Source organism: Coenobita brevimanus, chromosome 72 (assembly GCF_032717465.1).
Source record: "Coenobita brevimanus isolate Jiangsu-jjx chromosome 72, ASM3271746v2, whole genome shotgun sequence".
Classification (NCBI taxonomy): Eukaryota; Metazoa; Arthropoda; class Malacostraca; order Decapoda; family Coenobitidae; genus Coenobita; species Coenobita brevimanus.
The window spans coordinates 42,729,699-42,742,180 of record NC_137025.1 but is presented as its reverse complement, the minus strand read 5'-3'; the positions used below and the strand labels follow the sequence as shown (position 1 = coordinate 42,742,180).

Below are 12,482 nucleotides of genomic sequence, written 5' to 3'. Positions count from 1 at the left end.
GGTAACATACAAACCATCACCTTTATTATTATACTGTAGATTATTATTATTATTATTATTATTATTATTATTATTATTATTATACGCAGGTCTCTATGACTATGGAACCTACTTCGTGAATCTAAGATATATATTCACAGGGACATGAGAAGACCACAGAGAGGGAAATGAGGAAGGTGAGGAGGAGGAGGAGGAAGGGAGTGAAATTAGGGAGGGAGGGAGGGAGGAAAGAGAAGGGAGGAGAGAGGGAGGCAAAGGTGGGGGAGTTGGGGGAGGGAGTGGATGGTATCCTCAAACAATGTATTATATGGGAAGGCTCATTAATTTCCCCCCCCCTCTCTCTCTCTCTCTCTCTCTCTTTAAAATTTCTTCAATATTCACCTCTGCCGTCTCTTCCCCCAAACATTCTTTAATTTCTCTTTTTTTTTTCTATATCCTCCATCATTTCAATATTCCTCTACCTCTTCAAATAATAATTAAACATTTACTTTCTGATATTCTAAAAAAAAAAAATCCTAAATATATATCATTCCTCCATTCTGATTTTCTTTTGTCTTCCACACACACACACACACACACACACACACACACACACACACACACACACTGCCATTCCACAATACGTGTTATTTCTTCACCTCCTCCATCGTTAAAAACTCTGCTACTTTATATTTCACATTTTCTCTCCATTTTCTTCTGCCTCGTCTTAAATATTCCTTCCCACTCCTCTCTCCCTCCCACTCTCCATTTTTACACAACTCTCTTTATTTAACCTTATTCTCAATCCATTCCATCCTATATCATTTGCATTCTCATCTCAAAATATCATTAACCTCTTACATATATAAATACTTCGAATTCTTTCCATCATCATTTTCTCCTATTTCCATTTTTACGCCATTCTCTCCTCCATTTTTTCCCCCCAGCCTTTTCTACTCTATACAGGTCATTTTTGCCACCTTTTTGTTGAACCTCTTCCATTCATAAATATTCTCCATTCTTTCCATTTCAATTTTACTTTCCACTACTATTTCTACTTATATTTCTTTACCTTCAGTTTCTTCCACTTCTATTATTCGTATTTTCTATTCCCCTTTGCATCCCCAGTCTCCCCCCTTCGTAGATATTTCACATTCCTTCCATCTCTGTCTTTCTTTTCATTCCCACCATCACTTCACTCAATATTTGCCTCAATCCATTTTGCAATTTCCACACTGCTGCTTCTCTTGCCTATTTCCTCAGTTATCTATAAAAGCCACAAATTTACTTTCCTCTTCCGCCTTCCTCCACTCATCGTTTCCTCACACTGTCCCATTTTCACTTCACCTGTCTTTCTAACTTCATTTATTAACTTTTTTTTGACAATTACTTCATTTATTCCTAATTTTTATTCCCTTTATCTATGTTTTTTATTTTTATTCCGCCCTTCCTACCCTCACAACAATAGTTTATTACCCCGACAAAAAATTCCCCGTCGAGCACTTCTGGCAGTCACGCGCTGATGACGTCACACTTTGTTTACATTCAATCAGCTGATCCCGTGCGCTCAGCTGATCCCACCAGCCCGCGAAAACAAACTCTTTCACGCCAGCCACGCCCTCCCCCTTCCCTCCCTCCGCCTCTCTCTCACACCCAAACACATTTCTCTCACATTCTCTCACAATCAGTTTTTCCAACGACCGCCCATTCACACACAAAACTGTCTTTAATTTCACACACACCCGAGATCGCAATCAAACACCCTGCCTCACGGTCTCATAATCCATCGCATATTCGCACTTTCTAATCCACAAACTCACGACTGTCACTTTCATTTTTGGCCATTCACACGAGTATAAAAAAAAAAAAAAAAACGAAATTACAACACGATCAGGGCTTAAAATTGTACAAATAAAAAAGTAAAAATAACTGTCTTCCTTTGGGGGGAAAAAGACAAAATTACCATGTTAAAAACTGATGAAAAATGTATTAAGAAATATACCATAATCCCATCATAACTTACCAACATAAATAATAATAATAATAATAATAATAATAATAATAACAATAATAATAATAACAATAATAATAATAATAATAAGCATAATCATATTAATAAAAATAATAATAGTAATGAGTTATTTAAGAGGAGCCTGTGGAGTCACGTGGAGAGAGAGGCTGACGAATGAGGATATAAAGGAGCGTTGTGGTGTTGATGTGGATGTGATAGGAAGCGTTATGAGGAACACACTGAGGTGGTTTGGCAATGTGGAGAGGATGGAGGGTGAAAGACTGACGAAGAGAGTGTATGTGAGTGAGGTGGAGGGGGGAAGAGGGGGAGGCCGAGGATGAGATGGAGGGATGGGGTGGAGAGGTATATGAGAGAGGGGGGTGTGAGTTGGGAGCAGGGCAGTGAAATGGCGGGGGACAGGGCGACTTGGAGGCGATTTGTTTGTGGCCACCCCAAACGGGATTGAGGCGTCTGGCAATAGATAGATAGACAGAGATAATAGTAATAATAATAATAATAATAATAATAATAATAATAATAAAGTATAATTTGTGTATCACTAGAAAATTAGTACTGTATTATAAGGCGTAAAAATTTACAAAAATATGAATATTTAGTATCGCAAAAGTAAAGAAAAGTGCAAAGACTACATGAAATTATAATATGACAAAAGATAGACCAAAAAAAAAAAAAAAAAAAAAAAAAAGACTGGAATCACAGGAAGAAAAATAAGTTTCAAACAAAAATACATTCTATCTATATCAAAAGACTTATCTATCTGGCTTTCTACCTACCTACCTATCTATCTACCTACCTACCTATCTACCTATCTACCTATCCTCCTACCTATCAAACTATCTATATATCTACCTACCTATCCATCCATCCATCTATCTATCTATATCCATCTATCTATCTATTACCTGGCGCCGCATCCTGTGAGTGGCCACTACAAAAGGACCTCTATGGGTGTCTGTCCCTACTCAGCAAGGAACTCCTCTCCTCTTCCCACTCCTCACCCCTTACATATCACTCTTACTCCTCCCCTCTCCACCTCGTCCTCCCTCTCCTTCTCCCCCAGCCGCCTCACTCTCCACCTCGTCCTCCATCACCTCCTCCTCCTCAAACCACCTCATCCTCCTTGTCCTCCTTCAACCACCTCACCCTCCCTCTCCTCCTCCTCCAACCACCTCATCTTCCTTGTCCTCCTTCAACCACCTCACCCTCCCTCTCCTCCTCCTCCAACCACCTCACCCTCCATCTCATCCTCCCTCTCCTCCTCCTCCAACCACCTCACCCTCCATCTCATCCTCCCTCTCCTCCTCCTCCAACCACCTCACCCTCCATCTCATCCTCCCTCTCCTCCTCCTCCAACCACCTCACCCTCCATCTCATCCTCCCTCTCCTCCTCCTCCTCCAGCCGTCTCAAGCACACACAAGAGGTAATAACTGTAGAAATATAAATCTAAAATTCCAGTATCCTGCCTTTCATCCAATATGGCCGCCGAGACAAAGAAATGGCGGGAAGCAACGTGACCCGGAAGCAAGGAAGAACAGGCGGAAATAACAAGGAAGAACGGAGAACACGACGGCATGAAGAGGACTGAAAAACACAGGAACTTAAATAACATACCGAGAAAAGGAGTATAGGAGCTGAACACCAAAACACATGAATAAATGATAATCAAATATAGAACACGAAATAAAAGAGATAAACAATAACAGCAAAGAGAGGAACTTAAATAACATAACAGATCAAGAAAGGAGGATAAGAAATGAACACAAGAACACATGGATTAAAAAATAAAGTCATAAACAGAACATGAATATAACAAATGAACAATACGAAGAAGAACACAAGGGAGGAACTTAAATAACATAACAGATCAAGAAAGAACTGAACAGAAGAACATATGAATAAAAGGTATAAAGTCACAAACAGAACATGAAATAATATAAGAAATGAACAATAAGAAGAACAAAGGAAGGAACTTAAATAACATAACAGATCAAGAAAGGAGGATAAGAACTGAACAGAAGAACACATGGATGAAAAAATAAAAAGTCACAAACAGAACACGAAATAATATAAGAAATGAACAATACGAAGAACAAAGGGAGGAACTTAAATAACATAACAGATCAAGAAAGGAGGATAAGAACTGAAAAGAAGAACACATGGATAAAAAAAATAGTCATAAACAGAACATGAATATAACAAATGAACAATAAGAAGAAGAACACAAGGGAGGAACTTAAATAATATAACAGATGAAGAAGGGAGGATAAGAACTGAACAGAACATAAAATTAAAAAGCAAAAAAACAGCAAGTAGAACATGAACTAATATAACAAATGAACAATAAAAACATATATTGGAGAAAACTACATACGGATGGGAGGAGGGATGAACATAATACCTGAACATACTATAACAGAAGAACTATGAGAACAAAAAGGGAGAAACAGGCAGAACACACACACACACACACACACACACACACACACACACACTCTCTCTCTCTCTCTCTCTCTCTCTCTCTCTCTCTCTCTCTCTCTCTCTCTCACACACACACACACACACACACACACACACTAACCTGATCCAAATTTGATTAATAAAAAACGGAGACCAAACCAACAGAAAATGGGAAGTAAACAAATAAAGATAAATAATAAACTTACAGAATGGATAAAATTGGACGGAAATATTACCTAAAAAACTTAATAAAAAAAATATATATATATTAACCAAAACAACACCAAGAAAAAAAAAATAACCCACGATAAAGAAAAAAAGAAAATAATCAAAGAAAACGAAGATGCCGTAACGAAAATGGATTAAAAGAACAATAGATACAGAAGCACCAAGACTATCTATCTATCCATCTATCTGTCAGTCTATCTATCGCCAGACGCCTTAATCCGGTACGGGGTGGCCACAAACAAATCGCCTCCATGTCGCCCTGTCCCCCGCCATTTCGCTGCCTTCCCCCCAGCTCACACCCCGTCTCTCATACACCCCTCCACTCCTCAAACAACATAAGACTGGAGAAAATACAAAGAAAAAACGAAAAAAAAAAAAAAAAAAGCGAAATAAACACATAAAGTAAAATAAATCGCAGAAATGTAAACGATGGCGGTCATAATCAGGGAGAAATTTACGAGTCAAAAAAAAAAAAAAAAAAAAAAAAAAAAAAAATCTGGATCGTGCCGGAAGGGGGTAAAAATCAGGGAAGAAAGCGTCGAAAATAAAATTGGCGAAATTCAAAAATATTACAATGTTTCGATAAATGGCAATTGTTCAGAGGGGGAAAATGAATAATAAAATAAATAAAAATAATTCTAACAATATGTGAGAAAATGCATGGCTGGGAGAATGACCAGGAGGAAACAGAAGATAATATAAGAAGCAAATTGAGAGTTTAAGAGTAGTAATAATAACACAACTACCACTACTACGATGATGATAGTAATAGTAGTAGTAGTAGCAATAATTCAATAATAACAATAATAACAGTAATAATAATAATAATAATAATAATAATAATAATAATTTAACAATAAAATAATAATACTAACAATAATAATAATAATAATAATAATAATAATAATAACAGTAGGGTTTAGGAAAGCCAAGAAGAAGAATTTCGAAAAAGTACAGATAAGGAAAGATAAAAAGACAGATAGACAGATATAGATAGATAGATAGATAGATAGACAGATAGATACAGACTTACTGATAGACTGACTAACATATCACCTTTTGTATCAGGGAAGAAAATACGTCTAAGAAAGGCAATAGTCAAATAAATCAAGGAGAAAGTGAAGGAAGACTAGCGTAAAAATATAACAGAGAGACGTGTGTAAAGAAAATGGGATCCTCAACCCGCGAAAAGAAAATGAAGAAGAAAAATGACCCTCAGCGAAAAGAAAAATAATAAAACAAAAGACTAAAGACAAAAAATGCAGAATTGATGACAGCATAACTAAAAATCCAAAAATCGAAATCCAAAAATCGAAAATCAAAATAGGAAAATGGCCAATATAAATACGATAACATAAAAGAAAAATTTATTAACTCGAAAAATATCTTTGGATGAGTTTTTGACTGCGTTACCATGAAGGAACTCTGGGATATATGGAGATAGATAAATAGATAGAAGATAGATAGATCAATTGATACATGATTCAGACACACAGATCAATAGACAGATCATATGGACAGAAAATTGATAGATACAGTGATAGGTAGACCGATAGACATGATATAGACAAAGATCGATAGACATGATACAGACAGAGATCAATAGACAGATAAATCGATAGTCATGATAGACAGACAGATCGATAGATATGATATAGACAAAGATTGACAGACAAATGATACAGACAGACTGATAGATTAATAGACAGATCGATATGACAGATAGAAACAGACACAAGAGAACTAAAAAAAATGAGGAGGGGATGATATATAAAAAACAAAATTTGAGATAACAGAAAACACAGAAAAAAGACAAATGGAAAATGGAAAACACACACACACACACAAAAAAAGGAAAACATAACGAGTATATCACAAGTATATATAAATGTAGACAGAGACCAAAAATGTAGCAGAAAAATGAAAGGGAAGTGAAAATTGAAAAAGACAACTAAGAAAAGGTGAGGATATGAATAAAATATATATATATATATATATATATATATATATATATATATATATATATATATAAGATAAGCGAAGGATTTAACACCAAGAAAATAACAACAAAAATTACAAAAAAAAAAATACAAAGCAAAAAAAAACACAAATAACATGAACATGTGACGAAAAAAACAAGAGAGAGAGAGAGAGAGAGAAATGGAGTTCCCCCGAGCTAAGCCCTGTATTGGACTATATAGCCCCGCTAGGGTTACAGGAGGGAGCTAACCCTCCCGGCACGGCAGCCCGGGCGAGGCTCGAACTTGCAATCCCCCGATCACAAGTCCAGCGCGCTACCACTGTGCTACCGCGCCCCCAGAGAGAGAGAGAGAGAGAGAGAGAGAGAGAGACGGTGGTGAAATAATATGACCTTTAATTTGCTGTGGAGAGAGAGAGAGAGAGAGAGAGAGAGAGAGAGAGAGAGAGAGAGAGAGCGAGAGAGAGAGAGAGAGAGAGAGAATGCTAATAACAAATCCACAACAATGGATAAAAAAATAGCATTGCCAGAAATACACCATAGTTATTCGTTCTCTCTCTCTCTCTCTTCTTTTTCAATTTTTTCCCTCTCATTTTTCTGCCTCTCTCCACTTCTTCACTCCACTTTTTCCACACACACACACACACACACACACACACACACACACACACACACATCAACGCCATCACGGTCCAATAACAGGACCACACCATGTAATCACCCATTAAGCCCACTACACCCCCCACTACACCCCCACTACATCCACCCACTACACCCACCCACTACACCCCCACCACACCCACCCACTACAGCCCCTACCACACCCCCCACTACACCCACCCACTATACCGCCACTACACCCCACCACTACACCCCCATCATCATCATCATCATAATCATCGTCAACCTCATCATCATCATCATCATCATCATCGTCATCATCATCATCATCTGCAGGGTGGGTGAGGTAGGATGTAGGAAGCAATTAAAAGGAAAGATTGATAATGGGAGATGTAATTAACAGGTCAATGAAGTCTGTAATTACGTTGGTTAGTACTTGGATGGGTGACCGCCTGGGAACACCAGATGCTGTTGGCTCGTTCTCCCTACGTGTCAAGTGGGGTTGGTGGAGGATTAGTGCCCCTCCCTGTAAAACAATTAACTCTAAGCCCTTGGCCACCCCGATTGGGATACATGGCGTCTGGCAATGAATGAATGAAAAATTATTATTATTATTGATATTATTATTATTTCTATTATCATTATTATTTTCATTATTATTATTATTATTATTATTATTATTATTATTATTTCTGTAAAGTTTTGTAGACCTAATAAAAAAAGCCTTTAATATCCCCTTCAGTATGGTATAGAAAACGGTGAACGGGAGAGAGGGGGAACTAACTCAAAACAACTACACTCCATCAAGACAAGTTAATTACGTGTGATGTAACGCACTGCCAAACTAACGGGCTGCTCTCTCTCTCTCTCTCTCTCTCTCTCTCTCTCTCTCTCTCTCTCGCACGGCTCTACGCACTGTTTACCCCCCTTGTGAGCAAACCCTCCGCCTCAATGACTAACTGGGTGAATAAGTGAGTGACCTGGTGAGTGAGTGGGTGAGAGAGTGAGTGACCTGGTGAGTGGGTGAGAGAGTGAGTGACCTGGTGAATGAGTGAGAGAGTGACCTGCTGAGTGCGTGAGTGAGTGACCTGTTGAGTGCGTGAGTGTGGTGGGTGGGTGAGTGAGTTTGTGAGTGGGTGAGTGAGTTTGTGAGTGGGTGAGTGAGTGACGGGGTGTGGAAAAATGGGTCCCATTGACGAGGCTTGCTTTTATCATCATCACCATCATCATCACCATCACCATTACCATCACCACCACCATCACCATTACCATCACCACCATCATCATCACCACATCACCACCATCATCATCATCATCACATCACCACCACCACCACCACCACCATCATCATCATCACCATCATCATATCCCTTTCTTAATAATAAATGAAAAAAAACAAGATTCCTTCATATTTACCCTTCTCTTACTGGCCCAATCTTGCCCAATCCCGGACTCCACCCACAAACAAACACAAGCAAACAAACAACCCCCTCCCTGAATACAAACAAGATATATGAGGGAAAGAAAAGTGTGCATACATTGCGAGGTGGCAAGTTTACACACACACACACACACACACACATACAGTCAATGGGGACCCACATCAGAGGAGAAAAAAGTCAAATTATAGACAGACAAAAACTATTACAATTTTCCACTGCGTCTACTTGAGAGAGAGAGAGAGAGAGAGAGAGACTCACTTTTAGAACATCAGCCAGTAAAGGAAAATGAAAAGTAGGTGAAATATTTGGTGATTTTTTGTTCGTCAGTGTCCAAGTTACGAAGCTACTGGCAAAATAATAATAATAATAATAATAACAATAATAATAATAATAATAATAATAAAAGATGGTAATTTCCAGCATCAACAAAGGACACTATTTTTTTTTTTTTTTTTTTTTTTTTGCAACACTCACGGGCGCCCTCACGTGGTGGCACTGATATGGCCGGACAGTGGAGCTGCCTGGTTATACAAACGACCCTCTGAGTGCATTGCCGAAATTGCCGAGTCCAGCTTGCACTCCACCAGGTTCACGTCCAAAGTAGACTGTGGTTACTACTACTACTACTACTACTACTACTACTGCTACTACAACGACGACGACGATGACTAGTGAAAAATAAACACGCACTTCATTCATAATTTTTGTCTTTTTCAACACGAGTTAAAATGTAAGCCACTTGTCTGAACAATTAAAACGTTATTAAACTTACGTGTATCATTCTTGCTACATCCGGAAGATTTCAGCGCAGCAAAAGAGTTCTCGTATTGAAGGGGCTAATGAAACCAATATCTATGCCCAAAAACTCAAAAAATACTTAATCTGAATGAAACTCTATAGGGAAGCTAAGAATATAAACAAAATAACGACATAATACGATACTGATATTATTGAACTATCACCAGACTAAGAAGCAAAATTCGACTAACATCTTTACAACTTTCACGCCTTCCAACCCCTCCACTCCAACCCACACGCCACACCACACACAAAACGCGGCAAAATAAAGTCAAAATAATGGTGAAATGCATGAATAAACCGCCACCAGATATGTGTTGCGAGAATGCGCCATCACCTCTAGTCCCTTCAAGCCTTAGAAAATCCTTAGCTCAATTCCACAGCAAAAAAGAGAGAAAAAAATGTAAATAAAATGAAAAAATATATATGTGCACCGTACCTTATAACCGGGTCCCAGGCGGTGCATTGCGCAGACCTGGTGCGCAGTCAGGGCCTCGGAGAAGAGGTAGACTGCGCTCATTTGGCCGCAGAAGACGCGCTCCTCGTCCAATTCCGGGGTTGCGCCGATGTGGCATTTGTCCCACGTCTGAGAAGAAGAGTTATGTAGATACACAGACCACACAGACATTACGATATCTATCAGGCCTTACTGTCTATCTATCTGCGTACCTCCAACATCTATCTATCGTGGATCTCAAGGGTAGATATTAAGACTTGAGCAGTATCTGTTTTAATAAATATTTGTTAAAACATCAGTGCTTTTTATTTATACAGGAGAGTGTATCTAACTACCTGTCTACGATGCTAATTTGATGGACAGCTACAGTACACACACACACACACACACACACACACACACACACACACACACACACACACACACACACACACACACACACACACAATTCACCCACCCACCCACTCACTCACACTCACAAACACAATTCACCCACCCTCCCTCCCACACCCACACACTCACGTCATTGGTAGAGACGAGCCAGGTCATGTCAGTAGCCGAAGCGAGCTGACCATTGACGAACACCTTGATCTCACTCTTGCTCCATCGGTTGTAAATGTACACCACCGCCACCATGTACCACTGAGGGAAAAGTGTACATTGTAATTACTGTTAATGTACACCACTGCGATCACGTACCACTGCGGGAAGAGTGTACATGGTAATTACTAGTACTAATTACATTTATAATTATAGTCATTAACATAATCAATGAACTATGTGACAACTATAACAAATATCATTTTCATTATTCCCACAAATATGGAGTATTAATAATAATAATAATAATAATAATAATAATAATAATAATAAAGGAACTAAGTGACAACTAACAAAAATCATTAATTATTATTATTCCCAGAAATATGGGGTAAAGAATAATAAAAGCAATAATACTAATAATTATGATGATAATAATAATAATAATAATAATAATAATAATAATAATAATAATAATTCTATTCTCAATCGTACAATTAGATACCTCAAAATCATTCTCACTCTCTCTCTCTCTCTCTCTCTCTCTCTCTCATAAACATATATACAATTCTAAACATATATATGCAACTGACTGACTAACCCATTCTGTATTTATATACGCATACGGCACTACATACATACAAATACACATACATACATACCGGTACATAATACACACACACATACAAATACATACATACGTACTAAAAATAATCCTAATAACTAATTTCCTTTATCCTCTCAGTATAATGCCATTCCCACTACAATCGTGGGGGATGATGATGATGATGACTGATAATGAAGACTGATGATGATGATGATGATGATGATGATGATGACTGATGATGATGATGATGACTGATAATGATGATGATGACTGATAATGATGATGATGATGATGACTGATAATGATGATGATGACTGATAATGATGATGATGACTGATAATGATGATGATGACTGATAATGATGATGATGATGATGACTGATAATGATGATGATGATGATGACTGATAATGAAGCCTGATGATGATGATGATGATGACTGATGATTGATAATGAAGACTGATGATGATGATGATGATAAACAAAAAATTCATTAAAAAAAAAGTGACCTATACAATCAAACAACAAACTCACTCCATCTACCCCTCCCCTTCCCTCCCCTCCCCTCTACACAATAAGGGAGAGAAAGAGAGGGAAGGTCAGGGGTCAGATGGTCAGGGTTGGGGGAGGGGAGGGTGGGAAGTGGAAGGGGAGAGGAAACGAGGGAGAGAAGAGGAAGGGTAGAGAGAGAGAGAGAGAGAGAGAGAGGGGGGGGGGCAAGGTGATACAACAATTCCTTTCTCCTCAAGTGTACCCATTTTTCAACCTTTTTACATTTTTTGGGGGAGGTCAGACATTGGCGTGGAGGAGACAGGATTGAGTGAGAGGGGCTGAAGGGAGTGGGGGAGATAGATAGATAGGTAGATAGATACTGTAGATAGATAGACAGACCGATGGATGCAAGGATACATATATTAAAACACAGTATAGAGATTGACGGTTGGATGGATAGACAGATATTGACCGTATGGATAGATAGATAAATAGATAGGTAGATAAAATGATAGATAAAAATAGATAGCGATAGTCGAATAGCTACAAATATAGCGAATAAAAAGATACTGAAAGACAGACAGACAAGAAGCCATAGAGAGAGAGAGAGAGAGAGAGAGAGAGAGAGAGAGAGGCGGTATAAATGAGTGCCGATATCTTACACACACACACACACACACACACAAATTCTCTCTCTCTCTCTCTCTCTCTCTCTCTCGCCTCTTCAGAGCTTCGAATCGACGCCCATGAGACACCGCAACCCACTTAACCACAAGGCGTTTTCGAAGTTAGTTACGCAGAAATAAATAAATTAATAAATAAATAATGTGTCACTTCTTTGCTAATTATATA

General features: G+C 38.4%; 1 protein-coding gene across 1 annotated transcript in view; it reads right to left on the bottom strand.

Moving 5' to 3' along the window:
- Nucleotides 1-10,629, bottom strand: part of rg (A kinase anchor protein rugose) — a 488,645-nt gene extending 478,016 nt beyond the window's left edge. Inside the window, exons 1-2 of the mRNA XM_080278156.1 lie at nt 10,516-10,629; nt 9,976-10,122 (exon numbers count right to left, since the gene is read on the bottom strand). Coding sequence (XP_080134282.1) covers nt 9,976-10,122; nt 10,516-10,629 — 261 coding nt within the window. The remainder of the gene's footprint in view (nt 1-9,975; nt 10,123-10,515) is intronic.
- Between the last annotated feature and the right edge of the window lie 1,853 nt (nt 10,630-12,482).